Source organism: Neophocaena asiaeorientalis, unplaced genomic scaffold, assembly GCF_003031525.2.
Source record: "Neophocaena asiaeorientalis asiaeorientalis breed wild unplaced genomic scaffold, Neophocaena_asiaeorientalis_V1.1 scaffold689, whole genome shotgun sequence".
Taxonomy (NCBI): domain Eukaryota; kingdom Metazoa; phylum Chordata; class Mammalia; order Artiodactyla; family Phocoenidae; genus Neophocaena; species Neophocaena asiaeorientalis.
Window position 1 is genome coordinate 713,424 of NW_020175666.1, and position 24,187 is coordinate 737,610.

A 24,187-nucleotide genomic window follows, 5' to 3' on the forward strand; every position below is an offset into this window, starting at 1 on the left:
CTGTGCAGCTGGGCATTTATTAAGAATAATCAAAGGTTAATCGTCACACATAAATGATAATGTATTCCTAATTATTGGTGATAGGGAAGCCCGTAGCATAGTGATTGAGAGCATGGACTCTGGAGCTGGACTACTTGGGTTCAAATCCGGTCTGCTGTACTAGCTGTGTGACTCTGGGGGAGTTACTTAACCACACTGAGCTTCAGCTTCCTCCCCACTATAAAATGCAGGTAATAAAAGTGCCTCCCTGGTTGAGTGGTGGTAAGCATAATGTTAAGTGAGATGACACATGGAAGACACTTAGAACAACGCCCAGCACCACACAGGAAGCACCAGTTATCTCCTGGCTATGGTCTGAGCCCCAAATTCACATGTGGAAATCTAAGCCCCAATGTGGTAGCATTAGGAGGTGGGGCCTTTGGGACGTGCTTAGGTCATGAGGGTGAAGCCCTCATGAATGGGATTAGTGCTCTTATAAAAGAGGCTCCAGAGAGCTTCCTTGCCCCTTCCACCATGTGAGGACACAGAGAGATGGCACTAACTATGAACCAGGAAGAGGGCCCTCTTCCTGCTGGCACCCTGATCTTGGACCTCCAGACCCCAGAACCGTAAGAAATAAACTTCTGTTGTTTATTAGCCACCCAATCAGTGGCATTTTGCTATAGCAGCCCAAACAAGGACTAAAACTTTCCATCTCATCCTCATTATTATTATTATTATTATTTTACAAATTAAGAGGAATGAAGGAAGGGAGGCAAGCCCCTACTCAGGCTGCCAGGGTGCGGACTCATCCCCTGCCAGCAGTCTCACTCCTTCTCTGTTCTCTATGTGTTGGCACTTAGGAAGAAGCCAGCCATGAGAGAGCACTGGATCCCTGTCGACTAGTGGGAGAGCCAGGACTGCAGCTGGATCATCACAGGCCGCAGGGCCAATGCCATTCCAGGAACCCTAAAAGAGCTTCTCAGAGGAGGAGATATTGAACTGGGGGCTGAAGAATGAATAAGGATCTCTGGCAGAGAACGAGGTGGAGGGCAATCCATGAGGAATAACGTGCCTTAGCTACTCTTCCTGCAAAGGAGAAGGAGGGGAGGAAGGAAAGATGACAGGAGAGTCCTGGGGTCTGAGCCAACAGTAGCCAAAAAGCATAAAGAGCTTGTACTCTGAAATCCACTTGTGCTGGAGCAGAAAATAGTTGCATACATGGACTGTCTCCAGGGAGGTAGATCCTACCAGAGGGAAAGAGAAAGTATGAAAAGTGCCTGGACCCAGGGTGAAATCTTTCGAGCACTTGTAGCAGGATGTTTGCTACAAGAAGAGGTGGGCTAGGGGTGGGGGCCTAGAGACGTTTCTGTCTGGAGACTGCCTCGGTGGGAAGTGGATGGGTTCTGTTGCCACACAAGCCAGTGGGACATACACCTGAGAGTCTGGGCACGCTGAGAGACTGGATGGGGCAGGGTGGCAGAGCGATCACGCGGCCCCAGCACACCACCTCCTTTCTCAGGCTGCCAGGCCTTGGCGTATGTGCCCCCTTTGTATGGGGTGCCTTCCTCTCACTGTCCGCCTGACCACTCCCCTTCTCCCATCAGAGCCAGCTCAGTTGTCTTCTCCGTGCCAGCTTGTCACCAGCACCTCCGCGGCACCTGCGCACACACCCATCACAGCACTGCAACTGTCCCTGATGCCGTCCAACACCAAACCTCATTCCGAGCCCCTTGAAGGCAGGATGAACCATCAGAGTCCAACCACTGCCTGGGACAGAGTAAGACTCATAAACGTTTGTTGACAGAACGCATGATAGAATGATGGGTGAATTCCTTGACACCAGTGGTGTATCGCCTAATTCCTCCACCTGTTCTTAATATCTCCCTCCCCACTGGGAAACGGTGAAGCTCAGTAAGCACTCCTGAGATGAGAAGTGATTGCTTTTATGCATTTTGACTTCTCTTTGCATATAACATATATTTATCATTATGGGATTTGCCAGAATGCCATTTTGACAAGCCAAGGGGTTTACAGGTATTCACAGTTCTCTCATCTTCCTGGTGTTCAATCCATCAGATATCCAGGGTACAGTGGGAAAATGAAAGCAATCAGCTCAAAAGAGCCCCACTACAAGCCTTGGGCTGTCAAATCTCGAAGGTCAAAACTGTCAGAAGCCGATGGTCTTTTCATTTATTTTTCTTGACGCCCATCAATGAAAGCAATCGTGAGTAAAAGTTGTACCTGCCAGGAAAGGAATTGTCCTTTGTACTTAGTGGCAACCTTCACAGTTGAGGTATACTCTGACAGCTGCTTCCTGAGCCCCAGGGAGAATCACACATCTATCCCTGGGCGTGGGCAGAAGGTGGGGAGAAGTACTTTTTATCTTTTGACTGATTGGAGACTCTTCTCTGATCTCAGACTGAACTTTTAATTTTCAGAGCTTAGGTTTAAGAAGACTTGCATCACAGAACTATTGTAAACTGATCTGGTGTCCATTCACCTAACACAGAACACCTTCTATGTGCTAGATGCCATGCCAGGCACTGTGAAGAATGAGAAGATGTACAAACCAAGGACTCTAGCTTCAAGGCGTGTGGCCCAGAACTAGATGACCAAATATCAGATGAGCTTTTCCTGATTGGTTGAGAACAGGTCTTAATTTCCTCAGAGCCAGGTGTGCTACAAGGGTTCGACTACAAGGCTTCCTCGGGGAAATAACATGAGATTTTAAAAAGACACAGAAGATCTGTGTTCCCCTGTGTGTTACCCATGACTATGGACAAATCACTGAACCTCTTTTCAGTGATTCGGTTTACTCATCACTCAGATTCAGTTTACTCGTCTGTAAAATGATGATAATAATATATACGACACAGATTGCAGTGAAGATGAAATGAGTCGATGGATGTTGATGTATCTGGTACCCTGAACATGCACTGTGCAGATATTTACCGTGAATATTGACAACATAGTGTCTACCTCCTAAGAACAAAAAAGAGTGCCATGGCCCTGCTGTTAACCTGGGAACTAGATGAGCGACAATATATGGCATTCTGAAGAACAAGATGCATGGTAGATGGTGGGTGAATAGTGGATGGATGGATGGATAAGTGCATGGATGGATAGATGGGATGGAGACTCCCTCTGACTCTAAAAGGTCAGGCTCCCTCTAGTCCACTATGTATTCTTCTCAGTCTCCATGGCCCTGAAAGCCACAGTCCTTTTGAAGAAAGAATAACAGATGTGTTCTGAGAAGACCCACCAGTGGAGACCAGTCCCATCCATGACCTGGGATACACCCAGCTACCCCAGCGTGGGAGCTTCACAACAGGCAGGATCAGGCCAGGCTTGGATAGCCTTGTCACTAGGATGTCTACCCATAAGGGAGAGAGAAATGACTCTCCACCCTGCACACAAGTCCATCTCTCCTCTCCAAGCTTTCTTTTTAACTCTCCTCCTTCGTGTTTAGTAAATAGTTACAGAAAGCTACCCGCTTATGCGATCAAGCAAGTCAAACGGAGGTATTAGCCGTCATTCTTAATTCCCAGTGGCACTTTCTAAAAATTCTTATGCTCATGCCCCTTCCCAAGACTAATAAAATCAGAATCAACTGGGGGGGGGGGATTCAGCTGTATGAATTTTGTAAACTGTGTGGTTCTTATTTGTACCCCCAAATCTTGAGACCTACCATTTTGATGGCTTAAAGTCCACGTGCTAGAGAAGACTAGCATTTAATCACTGTTTCAGTATTACCACTTAAAGGGGTGAGAAATAGGATACATCCAGGCACAGTCAGTGGGACTGGTACTTTGGGGTGCAACCTAGATCTTTCCGAGGGGCATGAAATTGCTAACCTTGGCCCTTCTTACACCCACTCCCCTACAACCCTGAGCAGCCTGGAGGAAGACTGGCCCAGGAGCCCTGAGAGGGGCAGCTGGGAGGGGTGAGGGGAACACCCACCCTGCATTATCTAATTTAACTTCACAACCGCCCTATGAGGTGGTTCGGTTATTACCATTATACAGATAGGAAAGCTGAGGCTCCCAGAGACTCAGAGACTTGCCCAAGCCCACACTGTGTGTGGGGCCTACCTCTTCACACACTTAGGACTGGAATCTCACGACCGCCTCTGCTCAGAGAGCTCCCGGCTGCACGACTGTTCCCGTGACGGGGTGTCCGGGAAATATGTCCCTGACAAGCCTAGGTGTGAGTTCTAAGGCTTTTAAAAATCATCTTTAAAGCCTTTGAATGGCTCTCTCTTTTTAGTGTAAATCACCTGGACATTAAAGCCCTTATTGTACATTTATTAGTGTGTTATTCAGACCAAGGGGAAAAGGGAGAAGCTGACACTGCGAATGAGTGAGAAGAAGCTGGGCCTGAAATTAAAGCACTGTGACACTGCCCCTCAAGGGTAGCAATTTCGATAAATGATCACCTTTTTTTTATTCCTGATCGCGTTTATCCTGTTATCAGTATGTGAGGAGAACTTTGGCTGGGGATGCAGAATGCCACAGGCCTCTGATTTCCCCACGCTGGCCGGACCTGCCACAGTGCCCTGGGCTGACTGAAGTTAAACCTAGCACAGCCTGGCAAAGGCAGTCAGTCATCTTTTCAGAAGCAAATGCCCTGCATCATCTTTCCACGTTACCCTACCCTGAGTCTGTCCCTCACTCAGCCTGCTGAGACCTACCGGTCTGTTTATAGGAAAATCCAGGGTTCTGTACATTAGCGGTGGAAGGCCTCTGTGGGTCAGTAGTGGGTAACTGTCCTGTGTGCCAGACTGGGGGGCCCATACATGGAGCAGAGTCTAGCATTTCCTGCTCTTCCATCCTGAATGGCAACCTGAGGCGGCGTGTTGGCGTTGCAGGATGGAGGAAGGGGCGGGGGCACTGGAATCTCCACTTCAGGAGGCGAGAAGCTGAGGTGGGGAAGAGCTGTGGTTGTCCTGTTACCACACTGCAAATCAGCGGTGGAGCCCCGACTGACAGCACACTTCCTGACGCCCACGAATCAATACCGCTTTGGGTTAAATTCCTTCGGCAGGTCTCCGATTAGGATTGTTCCTGGTTTTAAAGCTGGACTCTTTGGTCAGAATTGACTGGTTTAAATAAACATGGCAGCTGTGTGGGTACACAGCACGGACATGGGTTTTTTCTTCACCTGGGCAGGGGGCTGCAGTTTTTAATCTAAGGGCATTGAATCTGAGAATTTCTTGATGCAACTATTCAGCTGGGAGACAGACAAACGAGAGCACAGGAGGACTGGGCTCTGGGGTCCGACACGGGCGTGAGTCCTGGCTTTGTCAGGAGCCTGCACTTTGACCTTCATCACACCTCATCAGGCCTCTAGGCCTGGCTTCCCACATCAGGAAATCAACGGGACAGATGGAACTCAAGTCTCCTTTGAGTGTAGGGGTTAAGCTCCCACAGAAAGGTGAAGCTTCATGCCATGAAGAATCTTGTTTCTCTGCTACCCACTGGAATGAGCCTTGTTTGTGCTGTGAAAAGGCCCGGACCGCTTATCTTGGCTCAAGCCCGGGTATCACCAAATCCTTTAGGTTTATAACATCTTTTCAAGAATTAGTAATTCAGGGCTTCCCTGGTGGAGCAGTGGTTGAGAGTCTGCCTGCCGATGCAGGGGACACAGGTTTGTGCCCCAGTCCGGGAAGATCCCACATGCCGCGGTGTGGCTGGGCCCGTGAGCCATGGCCGCTGAGCCTGCGCGTCCGGAGCCTGTGCTCCGCAACGGGAGAGGCCACAACAGGGAGAGGCCCGCGTGCCGCCAAAAAAAAAAGAATTAGTAATTCAAAAGACTGGCAACTTCTATCTCCTCAGTGTCCAATTCTTCCCTCCACACACTGTGTAGTTCTGGTCACACATAATAAAGTCCCCAGACACCCGAGGCTGCAGGAGAAACTGTGCACGTGAAGAGGAAGGAAGACTCGGGACGATGTCCTGGAAGGAGGCCTGGAGAGTCCCTCTTACAGCCTGAGACACCGCCAGCCCTTGTGCTTGTGCTCCCGGGTCCAGGAAGGCGCCGACTGCCAATTGCTGCCAACTGCTCTTTCCGCAACAGCTTTCAGCTGAAAGGCAGGGACGTGCTGGAGGCAGAAGCAGGAGCTGGGCTGCCTGTGCTGGCTTTGCTGGCCAGTGATCTTAGCTCAGCCTCTTAAAATTTCTGGGCCCTAATTTTAAAACATCTGCATAAGCAGATGTTTTTACTTGCTTCTCCCTTACTGGACTGGATGCTCCTTGAAAGCCGTGCCTGTGTCATCTCCGGCTGTGTATTCCTAGCACCTATTACACGGTGGCGCTCCATCCATGGGAGTTAAATGAATTATGAGTGAGAAGGATCTAGCATGTATTAAGTATCTACTACAGCTGGGCACAATGTGAGCCATCTTCCTCATGCCGTTTCACGACTCAGCATATTAAATAGGTATTATTATATTCATTCAATTCATGGAACTTCGTGGCCTCTAATTCAGAGTTAAGATATCCTCTGCCTGCTGGATTCTGTGGCCAGCGGGGCTGGCTGTCTGACAGCCCATTTCTCTGCTTCCTTGCTTCTGTGGCCGCTCTGGCTGGGCGGATGAGCAGGCCAGGCACGCGTCGTCGGCTGTCCCCTGGGAGGCCCCGGGCCGAGCCAGGCCGCCTTGGCAGACTCAGGCGCTCGCGCTCTGAATCATTCAGATGTCACGCACGCTGCTGCGGCCTTCCAGGCAACGAGGAGGGGGATCCCCAGCAGCCTCCCCCAGCCTCCCGTGCCTCCACACGGGCTGCTGCACCTAGTGCTCACGACTTAGTGGTTTCCTGGGGACTTGGTGGCCTCTGACTTGTCTTTCCTCTGAGTCAGGCTCTCCCCAGCCGACTTTGCTGGGACAACTTCCTCCCTCGTCACTACGAATGCCGAGTGTTGTTCTCCCAGTAGCGGTCCCCGAACCACCATGTTCTGCTCTGAGAGGAAGCCATCTGTAGTCATCACTCTTATCACCGCCAAGATTTCACCACGTCCCCCTCACTACAGTGACCACTGGGCTGCTGGGGTCATCTCTGATATTAAAGAGAATGAGCTTCCAGCGGGGCAAACTGCCAAGGACCTCACAACCAACAGATTCTTGAGTCTGACACTGACTCATAATCAGAGAGCAGACGAGTCTCAATCCTTTGTGATCCCCAATTGTAAGCAGAGCAGAGCAGAGCAGATGAGGGTATTAAGTAATGGCCTCTTACGTTTGCATCCTGCTCAGAGTGTGCAAAGCCCTTCACGTCCTTAATTGCACTGACCCCACATGACCCCACGTGACCATGTGAGCTGGGCCAGCGTCATCATCCCCACTTTACAGATGGGGAAACCAGGGCTTAGGTGGGGATGGAATTTGCCTCAGGTCATAGAGCTCATTCATGGAATATCCTTTCATGAACCATCAAAGGCTGGCCTTCTGTATCCCTATCACCTCTATGGTCCTAACAAATACAAAATACCCAATAAATGATTGTTCATTGAACTGACGATTGAATAGTGAATTAGGACTTAAATTTAGGGCTTTGATTCAAGGGCATAATAATTTTTCTGCTGCACTACTGTGGTCCAGTTGAGCTCTTCCAGCAATGGGTAAAAACAGTCTGAAGTCAGGCTGGTTGGGTTCAAACCCCCTCCTCCCTGTCTAGCCAGTGACCTTGGGCAAGTTATTTGGCTTCACTGAATTTCTTCATCTGTGAAATGGAAGATAATCACAGTACCTGCTTCCTTGTGCTGTTGAGTATTAAATAAGAAAAGGCGTGTGACGTGCACAGCGGTGATCGGCTGGCACATCTAGGAAGTGTGTAATTAGTGTTAACAATAGTTATTGCTATTGTAGGAGGAATAACAATTACTATTGTTATAGGGTATTATTGTTACAGGGTAGGGATGGGCCTTATGTGTCTGTGAAACCTAGTACCTGGTACGGTGGCTGGCACATACACATGAGTGTAGGGCTCAAGACACTTGCCTCCCAACACTGACACTCATCACCTGACAGGGAGCAAGTCCCTGACCTCTCCTGGCCTTAGTTCCCACACCTGTGAACTGACACGGTTGAACCGGGTAAATCCCAGGGCTCCTCCCCGCTCTAAAATGCCCTATTTATTTCAGTGGTCTCAGTGGGGCAATTTTGCTCCCCAGGAAACATCTGGCAATGTCTGGAAACATTTCTGTTGTCACAACCAGGGGAGGTGCTACTGGCGTCTAGTGGGTAGAGGCCTGGGAAGCCCAAGGACCATGCTCAGTGCAGTGCCCACAAAAAGAATTGTCCGGCCCTAGACGTCAATAGTACCGAGGCTGAGCAACTCGGATCCAGGCCGACATGAATAGCCAGAGCTCTCTGAGTTGCTGGACAAGTGCCTGTGACCTGCAGCTTGCCAGGCCCAGCACCAGGGCTCCTCCACACAGCAAAGCAGTCTACAGGTCACCCCTTCAGCTGCGCCCTTGCGCCCTCAGCACGCTGATCTTGTTAGTGGGGAGGCTACAGCTCAGGCATCTTTAACTTAAACTGGAATCACTCTTGCTCATCACCAAACTCCACGATGGCCCTGCCAGGGAGAGGGGAGAACATCTCGGCACAAGACGCACGGACCCTGGCCTGAGGCAAAGCCCCTGAAGATGTAGGGACAGCCCTAGCAAAGCCATCAGGTCAATGGGCTTGCCCAGCACCCCTGCTCCCTTCCTCCTGGCTCAGCTCCCACCCTCCAGGGCGCAGACTGATCACCTGGTGACGGAAGAGTCAGGCTGGGAAGAAAATGCATTGGCCAGCAGGGTGGACACGGAGACTGGCGGCCAGGGCAGCCTCAGGGGACGCTCATGGCCTCCTGCACCGTGCAGTCTTGGTCTCCTTGTTCTCAACACATGAGGAGGAAAGGCTGCCATCACATGCTCCCCGGCTCTTCAAAGAATCTAGATCAGCTCTTTTTGCAAGGTTCCTTCATCTTCCATTTCCTCTTTCCCAACCCCATTCTTTACCCCCTGAATTCCTGCTGAGAGGCTATGGGCTTCCCAAAAACAGCCCGAATGAGGAAAGGGGAGACCTGGGGTCCAGTTAAGGCAACTATAAATAGGCTGCCCACCTCCACTCTCTGCCTCAGTTTTCCTGTTTGTTAATGGGAGCTCAGCTGGTAGTTATGAGCACGGGAAGATAAAGAGGGGAGAGCTCTTAGCAAGCCCCCACGGCCCATCACACCGAGGCGCTATCGTCTTCCTGAGGACGCTACTTAGGAAGTGCTGAGATCCTGCAGCACTTGTCCTCTCACACACATGCTCCTTCTCAGCCTGCACTTCAGGGTGACCCCAAACTCCATGTCCCCCTGCAACATCAATGTCTCCCTACCCACTACCTAGCACCTCAACAGATTGATTGCCTGAAGTCCCAGCAGCCCCAGGAAGAACTCTCCGGTCTCTGCCAGGCTTGGTGGGGCAGGAATGTTGAGCAGAAGTCAAAACAAACAGCTCATGGGGCTGGGCAAACACACACAGGATGGCACTGCAGCCGAGGCCACCACCATCCCCACCCATGGATGGGAGACCTTGCCATCTGGGGCTTCTCACAAGAAAAGGAGGCTATGCTGGAGGAAGCCCTGGCCATCAGAAGACGGCTCATCCCTAATAGTGGGCAGCTCACACACCTGACATTCCTGATTTCTGGTGAACAGACACAACCGGTGGCTGGGCCCCTCCCAGCCAGTCCAACGAGACATTTCAGAGGCAAGAAGATAGATATGAGTTTAGGTATGAGGAGAACACCTTTTCTGAAGCCAAGATTTCATTCCTGCTGGGATTGTAGCAGCTTGTAGTTCTTTGAAACACAAATAAATACAGATGGGCCAGTAGCAGGGGAGTGGGGTGGAGACTTTCAAGAAATGAGCAAGGAGGCCATATAGCTTTATGGGAATTGCAGTAGGCAGGATCTCCCCACTGACCCAGCACACCATGGAGATGGGGAACGTCATTGCTCAGATGGAACCTTTCTGAAACGTATTTTCTCAGAAGGAAAAAATTGAGGTCTTTCTCTAGCAAACGCGCCACAAAGAAGGATCTCGCACTCTTGTTGATTATCGGAGCAGGGACCCCTCAAAACTGAAGTCTTATGGAATGAGAAAAAAGGCAGGCACAGAGGTTCCCTTGTTCAGGTTTGCTTTCCAGAGTCACTACTTCTAGAGGCCTGATGGGTCACTGAGGAAGCATGTGAGTGTGTCCAGGAGGCTTAAGTTCACTGACATGGGTATTGGGTATGACTTCAATGTTGTGTAAGCCTTAGTGGTTCTAGAACAGATCATGTTCCTCTCCTGAACTGATACTGTGTGGCATCCCTGGCCTATTCTGCTGTGGTGTCCACACTGCTGTAGGACCTGCTTGGGCAGCCACAATTGTTTGCTCTTTCCCTTCCTGCCAAATTTCTTCTGGTAAAACCCAGTTTCCAGCATATTCAATTACTTTCATATTGGCCTTTCAACACTCCCCTTGGCTGTTTTCTTCTTGGCTCCATCTGGACTTTGGGAAACGAATATCTTTAATACCCACTCATTAAACGTCCACTCTGCCAGCTGGTCCTCTGGCCTCTGGAAGGACCGTCAGCCTGGGCAGCCAGAGGACCCCACAGATCAGTGCCCAAGACACCATGCAGGGAATATTAGCAGTAATGGCTCCATCTGGACCGTACTACCCATTAAAGGACGATTGTGAGTTTTAAATAGATGTCAATTAAGTAGATGTCAAATTTCCAGGGTGTTCTGGAAATTTGTAGCCCAAAGCCAAATCTCCATTTACATAATGGGTTTTGGACACGGGGAAGGACTTACCCATGCTTTCCTGGAGTGGGTACCAGGGGGATCTCTCTTCCAGCCTCACTGTGGGGCAGCAGTCGGGCGACGTACCTCCCGGAGGGCTGCAGGTGCCTGTGTACCGAGACGGCCAGCCTGCAGTGCTCGCTGCTGCTTCTCACCCATGGACTCAAGATGCTGTGCCTGGAGTTCATCGAGGTGTTGAGGAGGAGGAAGGCACCTGCCAAGAGACAGGGAAGGTGACTATGCAGCATGTCCAGAAGGGAGGACCAGCATAAGCTCTGTGGCGGGATTTAGAGACCGACGGTGTCAGAGCCAGCGATGCTGGAGGCCTTTCTCGCCTTCCTTACACACACCTGGTCCTCTTCCCCCTCTCTTAGGTTGTCTCTGTAAAAAGCAAAGCCTGAGGCAAGAGGATGGTGACCTGGGACTTGGGCTTTATCATCAGGCAGATCAAGGTTCTCACCTTAGCTCCCCTACTTACTAGCTCTATGTTCTTGAGACTCAGGTCCCTCCTCTGTAAAATGGGAATGAAAACATCTACTTCAGTGGTTGTGAGGATTATGTGAGGTAAGCATGGAGAGCACATTACACAGTTTTAGGTAGAGAGGAAGCACCCTTATAAAATAATCAATTATTTGATTTCCACTGTCTTCTAAGTTAGAGATGACACTCACAGATTCTTTCCCAGCCAGTAGGCACAATTAACAAAGTCCCATAAGAAGCAGAAGACTAGGACAGATTATTTAATCCCCAAAGAGTGATGAGAGTCAGAAGCTCAACCCAAGTGCTAACATGTTCTTGGTGGAGGAGGGCAGCCTAAAGAGAGTCCCTCCCTCTGTACACGTTCCCAGAGTGGAGGCAGGACATCAGTTCCATCTTATAAACATCCACGTAGCGTATCTCCACACCTCACAAACCAGGACACTCTGGGGTATCTCAGGCCATGCTATGGGTCACAGTTTAAATCAGAGCTGACCTGAGTTCTCCATATCACACTCAAGCCAACTTTGGACTCAACTGACATCTGTTGGACAATTCAGAGTTTCCCAGGAATGTATGGGTTGGCTCTAGGCTTCCCAAATAGTTATGACCAGTTCAAGGTTTTCTCTGAGAGGTGGGTGGCTTATTTGGGTCACTTATTATGTAGCTAAGATCATGGCTCCCACTCCTTTGCTTTCTAGCTAAGTGATCTTGGGCAAAGCATTAACGTTCTCTGGTTTCAGTTTCCTCATTTATAAAATGGGGTGAGAAGGGTTGGCTGAAGTCAATCATCTCTTAAGATTCATTTCAGCTCCTGAGTCTATGAATCATATGCATTTGCAACTGGTCTCCACAAAGAGAGCCCTACAGATCCCTCCTGGTGCCATGCCTGTAGAGTTTCCCTCTGGGGCAAGTCAACCCTAACTCCAGTAGCGCAGTCCAAGAGACCTACAAGAACCTTGTATTCATGGGGATTACTGTCAGCATAAAAGCATGGTGCCATTTTATTGTTCCCGGTATTCCTTCTGGTGCATTAATTTTACTTGCTACACTCTGCATTGAAGTTTTGGACCTTTAGATGCTGCTCCTTTTGCAGTGAAAGCCTAGTCCCACAAGATCCCCAACTCCTGTAGAAACCAGCTAACAAGTGCTCAGCCTTCTTTAATCACCTCCCAGTGCTCTGAATTAGTCTCCTTCTGCAGATAACCCAATTTACGGAGTAGGCAAAGGGAACTAGCAGCCTACAATAAAGAATGATGCAGATGAAGCAAGGGGATTCTTACCAGAAGCAAAGCATTTCCAAGCACGCATATTGTGTCAGGAATTTGGAGAGGTGCAATGTTCTAGAAGTAGATAAATGTGACTTCTAGTTACAATCAGGATGAGGTCAGCAAAAGACTGTTTCTGAGTTGAATCAGGGACTTGGGTCAGTACTGGAAACTGAACCCTCTGTAATTACTGGGAAGTTTCAGAATGGCCTATGGGCCTTTGAAAAGTGCTCTACAACCCTCAGTAAATAGTCTATATTATTATCCTGTTTTACCGTGGGGGAGACATTCTTGTCACAGGCACAGAGGTAAAAGAAAAGAATTAGAGTTAAAGACTCAGAATTAGAAAGGACTTTAAATAGTGAAAGCTATGTGGGATTATTAATAGATGAAAATAGGAAATGGGACCAGAAGGAATTGGAGGTACTTTTAAATGTTTTCCTCCTCCTCTATCCCAGTTTTGCCTTGAAAACATAGAAGTTATATAAACATATTCAAACAAAGTAAATTAAACAAATGCATATTAACAAATTCAGTGTTTTAGGTAGGAATATGACTCATTTAAACTTATGGGCCTTTCCAAAATTTGTCTCTAATAAGGTAAACTATTGCTTCTGATACTGTTTAGATTGGGGTTGCCTTTAGTTCCTTTTTAAAAAGTGCTCCTAAATAATTCTATCCTCACAGGGATCATCCTTTGATATGAAACTGTTTTTATAAATAATAAGAGGCTACACCAATGATGTTGATGTTCTTGGCTATCTACTCCTCATCCAATTCACTACTCTTTCTTGCCAACTGGGGTACTGTAAGTCTGATTAAATGTTCATGTCTCAAGCCTTCATTTCAGTTAAGAGTGAACTTGGCTTTGAACAAGGAGTTCTGTAAGCAGAGATCCACTGGCCGTGTCTTGGGAAGAGTTTCCTTTCTTTACAGAAGGGATGGTGTCACTCCCACCACTATTTCCTTCTTGCTGCCTTGAATGAGGTTGTGACAGCTAGTATGTAGCAACCACCTTGTGACTATATGGAAAAAGTTAATACATTTACAAACCCTGACAATGTACAACTGCTGAGCCCGTGCTAGAAACTGTCTTTTTCTATGATTTATTACAAACTAAAATAGCAACTTTCTACTTGTTTCAACTATCACGTCAAGTCTTATTGCTATCAGCCAATTCTAACTACTTTATATGAGTTTATATAAAGTTCTCATTTGTGGATATTAAAGTTATAATTTTGAAAAAAAAAAAGGACTTTAAGATGATCTAATGTAATGTCTTCTCTTTTCTAGAGAAGCAGACTGGAGATCAGAATGAGGAAATGACTTGCGAGTCTTAATTTGAAAGTCCAGAGACCGACCAGACTCCAGGTCTCTGGACTCCTAACCAGTGTTCTTTCCCTTGTATCTTTCTCATTGTCCCACTGTATTCTTTATCGTAAAATATGACCAGGGTACCTTGCGGGCAAGTTGTATATCTCAGGAGCCCAGATGGATGGGAAGGGAGAAAGGCGGGCAGATGGGTACTGGACCAAATCCATTTGTTCACTGGCTTCCTTACTCCTTTCTGCCCTCAAATTTCATTTATTGGATGCCTGCTTTGAGCAAACATCCAACCACTGGCTCTGCCCTGGGGACACAGACTTGAGCCAGACAGTTCTGGCTTTCAAGGAACTCGAGGTCCCATAGGGGTGATGACATGTCTGCACTAATTTTAATCAAAAGTAGAGGTTATAGAGTCATAAGACACATAAGAGATAAAGCACTTTGGGAGGCTCCATGAAAGAGACATCAGGTTCAGTTGGGAAGACTCATAAAGAAGATGACCTTTGACCTAGGCCTTAAAGGGAGAGAAGAACAAGGATATTGGCAGAAACAGCTGTGCAAGAGTTGAGAGGAAGAGGAGTGAAGGCAGAAATGTAGAAAATGTGTAGTGGTGTTTGGCTGCAGAGTGGCACATGTGACAAGAAGGCTGAGAAATAAGGAAGGGCAGTGAGTGTGGACCAGACCACAGAGAACATTTCATTCCCAGCTAAAGATGCCCAACTTTACTTTGTGGATAACAGGGAGGAGGACAGGGACATCATCAGGGTGGTGCTTCTGGAAGATTAATTTGGTATGCTGGGGGGCAGGAGGGATCAAAACTGACCCAACCTCATCCTCTACCACCAGTTCACACTAGGCAAGGACGAGACTAAATGCAAATGTGATGTGTTTAGTATGTTACCTTTGTAAGCAAAGGTGCTATGTTAAGGACAGACTTTGGGACTCTACCGGGGCTTCTAACACTAGGCTAGTGTATATCTTTTCAGAGCAAGTGAGAGCCCTGGAAGCATCTCTGGGGGCACAGTCTTGCTGCAGACACACTGGGGGTGCATTCTGGGGTTAGGATGAAGCCACACATGCCACATGTTAGGGAGCAACAATTGTGTCTTGGTCTGAGACCCTACTCTGGTATTTTTAGTTGGTGGAAAGTTGGATTGAAACCAGTTTTCCGAGCTACTAAAAGAAAGAATGTGGGCAAAATAAAGGAGGTGCTTCCCTTTTTCTCAGAAAGATAACATGCAAGTGTGCGCGTGTGTGCGTGTGTGCACACACGTGCACACACACACGCACCCCTGCGAAACTCAAGTTCCCAGCAGGAGCAAATCAGGCTGAAGTTGCTGGGGCTTTGGGGCTCATCCTGTACCACCGTTCCTCCCTCCTGGGTGTGGAAACACATTTAAATTCTTTCCTGTGATTCAGTACCTCAATAATGAGACTCTTTCAAAGTTGACTGGAAGATGGATTACTTTTCCAGTTCTAATATGTGAGATAATGTTTATATGAATTTTATTTTGTGCAACTGGACTATCAATAAGGGACTGAGCTTAAAGTATTTTCACTCTCAATGAAACTCCATAGTTGAGAGCTCTCTCTTCATCAGCAGCTTTCCTCTACCTCCAAAAAATAAAACAAAAGGAAAAAATACATTTTGTAAGCTCCTTGGGATATTGTCAGTATAAATCTTTTAAAGTCAGTGAGAATTTCTCTCTCCTCTTTCCCTGTTTCCTGTTTAGTTTGCTCAGAATAGCTTGGGGCTATGGGAAGGCTCCTGGGGTCCCTTCTAACTAAGAAGGATGGCCTGGCATCTCACAGATCTTCCCCCAGTGTGGGCCATGGAGGGGTGGAGAGGCAGATCAAAGAGCCCTGCTTACACTGTGCCACGATCATAGTTTCCTTATTATTGGATTGTGTTGATGTGTTTAATAATTAAATATGAAGTGGTTATTATTTTTATCTCTGGTCACCGGCATAGGGATGTGTTGCTCTTATCCCAGCCAGCAGGGCTCAAATTATGAGCCAGAAACCAAGGGGCATGAATGTTGAGATCAGACAGACTTTTTCATATTCAGGCTCTATCTCTATCCAGTTCTAGGCTTCAGACAAATTATTTAAACTCTTTAAGCCTTAGTTTGCTCAGATTTAGCATGGGTATAGCCTCCCTCATATGGCTGTTGTGGAGATTAAATTAAACTACATGCATGGAGTGGCCAGTTCAGTGCCTGGCCCTTAGTAGGCATGTGAGGAATGTTGATTTTCAGCTTTGAGGGGTGTCTCAGTCTGGAGCTCCTTTTATCTATCACTAAACTTGGAATAAGAAGGACTGAATTTGAGCCCTGGCTCTGCCACTACCAAGGTTCCTTTGTTTGTAAAATGAAAAGGTTGGATAGAGTCTCTCTGAGGACGCTTAGAGCTCCAAATTGTCAGTAACTCTATCTGCCTGCCTAGAATATTATTAATCTAAAGGAAACATGTCAAATCTCCAAGCTCCTAAGTCCTAAAGACCTCTTCTCCTAATTCACCTCTCTGAGGCTTCTATGCCAACAGTTTCAATCAGTTGGCCAAATATTCTGTAAACTGTGATTCCCTGCCCTGCCTCCTCTCTTCCAATTCACATGAATGCATCCCTGGGAAGGGCTCCTGTCCTAGCATCATTTGTTTCTGTAGATGCTGATGCTATAAGGCTGGTACCACCTCTAAATGTCTCGTATTTAACACAATGCTTGCCATATGGCAGGCACTCAATGACTTTAAAAATGAAAGTAATTTATACATATGGTGAGGAGTTAAACAGTTCAGAGTAGCTCACAATAATAATTAAAAAAAAAAAAACTATCCCCAAATTCTGCTCCTCTCACCAAGTCCCAAAAATATTTTTAAGGATTTCTAATTTCTTTTGGCAGCTGCCTTCATGATTCTAGATATTATGATCACAGAGTTATTTGTTGGTGCAACAATTTTGGCTCCTTAACATTGATGGTACAGTAAAAAAAAATGATACTATCCCCCTTCTAATTCTTTATTTTTTTAATCCCGTTTTACTTTTTTTATTACTTTCCTTTTTAACTCTTCATGGCAAATGTATCACTTGTTCCATCAGCTTTAGACAGCATCACCTGACTCTCCTCCCTGGAAGATGATGCTATTAGTCTTCCTGCTCTTCTGCATTTTTCCACGTCCACCTCCCAAGGCAGCTATGTTTTCCTCTATATTGTCAAGGTTGTGTAAGAACGATTAATTCTTGTGTTTTGTTTATAGGTTGATGCTAAATGTTGAAAATCAATAAACAGAGCTTCTATACTGAAAACTATATATATATATTTTTCACTACAGTGACCAATGGTTATATTTATAAACGTCTTTATAGGTCCAGTAATGCATCTCACTCCACAGAGAATGTTTCTAACATCAAGAGTAAATGAATATTCATTCTCTCTCTCTCTGTCTTACATTGTCACTTGTCAAAATTGTGGCACATTATAATTTGCCTTATATTTATTTGAATCAGGAGTCTCTTGTGCACTTTGTTTTCTCAGAAATTTCTAATTGTTTTTCTCTTTTATTTATTTTCTATTTGCCTTTTGCACCATATCGCTAGCACTTCTACACATTCCTTGAAAAATCTCTCCCTTCTTCTTGAAGACGTTGACACCCTGTTTTTAATTTGTACCAGCTGCTTTCTGGGCCTCCAGTACAGCTATTATTCTGGAATTCATTTTCACTAGAGCTCTTCCATTAGTCCCACCATCCTCAGGAAATTTCCTCAGGGGAAAGCTTCTTGGCGAATCTTTGAATATCAGCAATATTTTTACTTTGTTTTCATACTTGGTTAATAGATTTTCTGGCTATAGTTTATAGATCAGAAATTTTGCTTCAGAAATTTGAAGGCCTGGCTTTAGTGTTGTCTAGCATCTATGTGACTGAGGTGAAGTCTGAGGCTGGTTTCACTGTTAATTTCTTTGTAGTCAACCTGCTTTCTCCCCGCCCCCTTTGGAAGCCTTCAGGATCTTTCTTTAGGAGGTGCTGAAATTTCAATACAATGGATCTAGGAATGGATCTCTATAAAAATTCTGCGGTAGCATTTGGTGGGCTCTTTCAATCTGAAAACACATTTCTTTCATCTCTCATAAATTTGTTTTATTATTTCTCTGATATTTTCATTTCCCTCTTCTCAGTCTTAAATCTTTCTGAAGAGATTTATCTCTCAAGTTAACTTCTATTACCTAATTTATCTTTGTTTTCTCTGGAGTCAATTTTTTTTTGTTGCTATTTCTTTTTCATGTTTCTGGGCTATCATATGTAGGGGGGTCCTGGATCAGCCCCTCATATAGAAACAGGAGAAACTAGGAGCACGGATAGAAACTTCTCTGCACATAGTCAGTGCTTGCTCTCCATGTCACAATTGGCCTGATGGCTGGTGGGGAGCCGGCCACCCCGCAGTGCCCGGTCCCCAACTCCAGCATCATGGACTAGTCACGCTCTGCATGAACCATGAACACACCCACTAGCAGCCCTAGTTCTCCCAAGTCCACTTGAATGTTTAGAGAAGAGCCCCCTGTTTCTCTCCCTCATGGTTAAGCACCCTGCTATGTTTTCATCTGGGAAAATGGGGTTAAAAGGCGGCAGAGACAATATGGGTTAACCACACCACAGAGGAATCTCATTTTTCCTCCTGACTCTCATCTTTACTTCAGAGGATCCCTTATCAGTACTCGTGGTGCCTCCCAGCAGATGGGCTCCCTCCTCTGCTCTAAAGGAAGCATTTTCTCAGCTTTGGTCACTTTATTTCCTCCATCAACAGCTTCCATCTCCTCTTTGTGCTCTAGAATTCACTCATGGTTTCCTTCCTGCTCTGTTTGCTATTCAGGATTTATTCCTCTGTTGAATCCCTTATTCAACTGCAGGGGGACTGCAGGGGAGAAGAAGACAAATGTGTGCTCAGTCCACCATCCTGAACCATAAGGCTCTTAATCATATTCTTTGCATGAGAACACAAATAAACAAATGCATGAATGGACAGATTTCCATCTCAATAAATCACACACAGTTCTGGCACCTCTGGCTACTTGTCTATATTGCAATTAAACTATTAAATCATTATTACAAGCTATTGATTGATAATGATGCCATTCATATCATGTGGGGCTTAAAGAACAACAGAAGTTTATTGGGCTGGAATATGGACAGAAGTGCAATGTGCAGACACATGCCACTAGGTGCAGCGTCAGGGAATAATGCCATGCCATCCCCCAGAGTATGTTCCACAGAACACCAGCCCCACAAGGTGTTAATAGGTAGTATGAGAAAGCTCTGGGATCAAGTAAGTTTGAGGATTACAGAGTTAAACAAAAGTAAACAGGTTCTTTCCTTGCAGGACATCTTAGAACCTTAATATGCCATTAAGATTTGTGACTCTTCAAGAGTAAAACATAAAATGAAATTTCCCAAACTCCTTTGGGCACAGAACTCTTTTGCTATTGCTTATCATGTACCATGGAATATGCTTTGAAAACTCTATTCTATTTCTGCTCTAGAGACCATTTGCAGAAAGTGAGGAAGGAAAAAACCATCATGATAAGAATGAAGGTAGTGTAGAAGTGAATAATATATCTATATCTACATCTACGTCATCTCTTAAATCTTAAATCTTCTCTCTTTGTATGACTTTCAAACTGTCCTCTCATCAAAAACTAAGATTCTTATAGCAGAATCATGCTTTTGGAAAGCCTCCTCTGGGTTACTACGTCCGTCTATCTACCTGAGGATATTTAAAGATGCTACATTCCACATCTGACTTTCAGGATGTCAGAGCTAGAAACAAACATGGTGGTCACATAGCTTAATCCCTTGCTGTACTGGGGAGAAAACCAAGAAGCAAATAAGTTAAACACTTGCCCAAGGTCACGCTGCAGATAAGTGGTAGATCTGGAACCAGGAGCAAGGTTTTCAGACACCCCGTCCAGTGGAACACCCAGTATCTGCCTGCCCATAATACAGTTTTATGATGATATTTTTGGTCAAATGTTCTATGGCTTGGTCTCCAGTTGCCCCAGACATCACCTTCTTTCTTTGCACTTTCACAGCTCTAAGGATCGGGCTCCAGTAGATTGCATCAAGCCCATCTATCTGACTGCCCCATATCTAAAGTCACAGACTAAACCCTGAGCAGGTGGGAACCAGATGGATGAGTTATCCTCTGGAAATCACTCATAGGGGCTTAGGGTAGTCTCCCCAGTCTGGGAAGTATTTGAGGGTCTCCTCTGTTCACGTGGTCTTATGAAGTGCCAAACCAAACTGGGACCACTGAAAGAGTTCCTTTATTGTTTATTTTTCAAATTCGAATTCTGCTACCCCATGTAATCTCAACTCAGGTTTTAGGTTTTAGTTCAAAGTTTTGAAATTTACAGGAAGGAATAGGTGGGATTGTCCTCATTGCCATGCCTTGCCTAAAAGTGGGATAACTTAGGAATCCAGACTTAGAGCCCTTGGGAGTTATTTAGTCCAAGACTTTTCACCTGGCAGGTGAGACGTTCAGTCCAGGGGGTTGAAGGGATATGCCTGGGTTCCACAGCAGGCAGCTGAGCTGTGTTAGGACCCAGCTCCTCCAGTCCCAGCCCTGGGCACTTTCACTGTCTCACTCTGCTATGATGTCACATACTTGGAATTAGCTCTGCTACCCTCCACCACCAGAACTTAAAGGTATTGCTTTACTGCACCTTCATCATGAAGTACTTTGAAGAGAAATGGTATTGGTCTTTGAGATCTAATGATTAGAAAGACCAAGTGTGTTCATTAAGGGAGGACAGGGAGGTAGGAGTTGATTTTTATTAACAGTATTATTAATCTGAACACTATGAGCGCAGTTGTAGCGTAAAGTGGTAGTACATTTGCCTATTTGGTGGATTTCTGTAAACTATCTCTCAGGTCCAAGTTAACTGAGGCAAAAAGCTCCCTGGAAATGGTAACATATATTTACGCTTGTGTGTGTATACAGTGAATATATGTATATTTGTGTGTGTAGACATACTCTATATGTGTGTGTGTATATATATAGATAGATAGATACATACATACATACATATGTTTACGTGCATATATCCGTGCGTATGTGTGTATGTTTATGTAGATCTCATTTTAGATCTCTGACCCTGTTAAAAAGGACAAACCTTTTTGGGGGAGACATATTTTTTTGTTTATGTTTTTTTTAACCAACAGGTTTCATTTAGGAAAAAAGGAAAAGGCCAAAAATCTCTACATACTCTGTGTGTCTCTGTGTCCTGGGGACTCAGCAAAAAAAAGATAATAAAAGGCAAAGCAAATAACTAGAAGGAAACAAGCTGAACTGCTGAGAAACCTCTTTTCCCTAAGAGCTTATTGCGATAATCCTCAAGCAAAATGGAACAGCACTTGATTTGATGAGACAGAGAAAGCAGAAGCCAAAGGAAAACTAAACATTTGATTTAATTCAAAGAGAAGGAGGAAGGAGAGATAAAAGTATTTGCTGTAGGCGGGGTAGGGAAGGGAGGAGTTAGGGGACTAAAGTGCCTTTGGTGTAACAAAATCCACTTTGGAAGGAGAGAAGCATGAAATGAAGTTTTCCTTATTTTTTTTTTAACATCTTTATTGGAGTATAATTGCTTTACAATGTTGTGTTAGTTTCTGCTGTATAACAGAGTGAATCGGCTATATGTATACATATATCCCCATATCTCCTCCCTCTTGCATCTCCCTCCCACCTTCCCTATACCACCCCTCTAGGTGGTCACAAAGCACCGAGCTGATCTCCCTGTTCTATGGGGCTGCTTCCCACTAGCTATCTATTTTACATTTGGTAGTGTATATATGTCCATGCCACTCTCTCACATCGTCCCAGCTTACCCTTCCCCCTCCCTCCCCGTGTCCTCAAGTCCATTTTCTACATCTGCATCTTTATTCCGGTCCTGCCCCTAGGTTCTTCAGAACCATTTTTTTTTGGTTTTTTTTAGATTCCATATATATGTTTTAGCATACGGTATTTGTTTTTCTCTTTCTGACTTACTTCACTCTGTATGACAGACTCTAGGTCCATCCACCTCACTACAAATAACTCAATTTCATTTCTTTTTATGGCCTAGTAATATTCCATTGTATATATGTGCCACATCTTCCTCATCCATTCATCTGTCGATGGACACTTAGGTTGCTTCCATGTCCTGGCTATTGTAAAGGGAGTTGCAATGAACATTGTGGTACATGACTCCTTTTGAAATATGGTTTTCTCATGGTATATGCCCAGTAGTGGGATTGCTGGGTCGTATGGTAGTTCTATTTTCAGTTTTTTAAGGAACCTCCATACTATTCTCCGTAATGGCTGTATCAATTTACATTCCCACCAACAGTGCAAGAGGGTTCCCTTTTCTCCACACCCTCTCCAGCATATCCTTCTGCTAACTTTGGTGTTTTTTTGTCCTTCTTTGCCCAATTGCTTTAGGTGTAAGGTTAGGTTGTTTATTTGAGATGTTTCTTATTTATGGAGGTAGGATTCTATTGCTGTAAATTTCCCTCTTAGAACTGCTTTTGCTGCATCCCATAGGTTTTGGGTCGTCGTGTTTGCATTGTCATTTGTTTCTAGGTATTTTTCTGATTTCTTTTTTGATTTCTTCAGTGATCTCTTGGTTATTTAGTAGTGTATTGTTTAGCCTCCATGTGTTTGTATATTTTGCATATTTTTTTCCTGTAATTGATACCTAGTCTCATAGCCTTGTGGTCAGAAAATATACGTGACATGATTTCAATTTTCTGAAATTTACCAAGGCTTGATTGGTGACCCAAGGTATGATCTATCTTAGAGAATGTTCCATGAGCACTTGAGAAGAAAGTGTGTTCTATTGTTTTTGGATGGAATGTCCTATAAATAACAAGAACATCTTGTTTAATGTATCATTTAAGGCTTGTATTTCCTTATTTATTTTCATTTTGGATGATATGTCCATTGGTGAAAGTGGGGTGTTAAAGTCCCCTACTATGATTGTGTTACTGTCGATTTCCCCTTTTATGGCTGCTAGCATTTGCCTTATGTACTGAGGTGTAACTATGTTGGGTGCATAAATATTTACAATTGTTATATCGTTGTCTTAGATTGATCCCTTGATCATTATGTAGTGTCCTTCTTTGTCTCTTGTAATAGTGTTTATCTTAAAGTCAATTTTGTCTGATATGAGAATTGCTACTCCAGCTTTCTTTTGATTTCCATTTGCATGGAATATCTTTTTCCATTCCCTCACTTTCAGTCTGTATGTGTCCCTAGGTCTGAAGTGGGTCTCTTGGAGACAGCATATATATGGGTCTTGTTTTTGTATCCATTCAGCCATTTCATCCATTTACATTTAAGGTAATTATTGCTATGTATGTTCCTATTACCATTTTCTTAATTGTTTGGGGTTTGTTTTTGTAGGTCTTTTCCTTCTCTTGTGTTTCCTGCCTAGAGAAGTTCCTTTAGCATTTGTTCTAAAGCTGCTTTGGTGGTGCTGAATTCTCTTAGCTTTTGCTTGTCAAATTTAGATTAATTTCTCCATCGAATCTGAATGACATCCTTGCTGGGTAGCATAATCTTGGTTGTAGGTTTTTCCCTTTCATCACTTTAAGTATGTCCTGACACTCCCTTTTGGCTTGCAGAGTTTCTGCTGAAAGATCAGCGGTTAACTTTATGGGGATTCCCTTGTATGTTATTTGTTGTTTTTTCCTTGCTGCTTTTAATATTTTTTCTTTGTATTTAATTTTTGATAGCTTGATTAATATGTGTCTTGGGGTGTTTCTCCTTGGATTTATCCTGTATGGGACTCTCTGTGCTTCCTGCACTTCATTGACTATTTCCCATATTAGGGAAGTTTTCCACTATAATTTATTCAAATATTTTCTCAGTCCGTTTCTTTTTCTCTTCTTCTTCTGGGACCCCTATAATTTGAATATTGGTGTGTTTAAGATTGTCCCAGAGGTCTCTGAAACTGTCCTCAATTCTTTTCATCCTTTTTTCTTTATTCTTCTCTGTGGTAGCTATTTCCGCTATTTTATCTTCCAGGTCACTTATCCGTTCTTTTGCCTCAGTTATTCTGCTGTTGTTTCCTTCTACAGACTTTTTAATTTCAGTTATTGTGTTGTTCATCACTGTTTGTTTGCTCTTTAGTTCTTCTAGGTCCTTGTTAAACATTTCTTGTATTTTCTCCATTCTATTTCCAAGATTTTGGATCATCTTTAATATCATTACTCTGAATTCTTTTTCAGGTAGACTGCCTATTTCCTCTTCATTTGTTTGGTCTGGTGGGTTTTTACCTTGCTCCT

At 45.0% G+C, this 24,187-nt stretch overlaps 1 protein-coding gene across 1 annotated transcript in view; it reads right to left on the minus strand.

Moving 5' to 3' along the window:
- ALK (ALK receptor tyrosine kinase) overlaps positions 1–24,187 on the minus strand; it is a 714,463-nt gene that overhangs the window by 300,378 nt on the left and 389,898 nt on the right. The window contains exon 5 of the mRNA XM_024731532.1: positions 10,815–11,016. Coding sequence (XP_024587300.1) covers positions 10,815–11,016 — 202 coding nt within the window. The remainder of the gene's footprint in view (positions 1–10,814; positions 11,017–24,187) is intronic.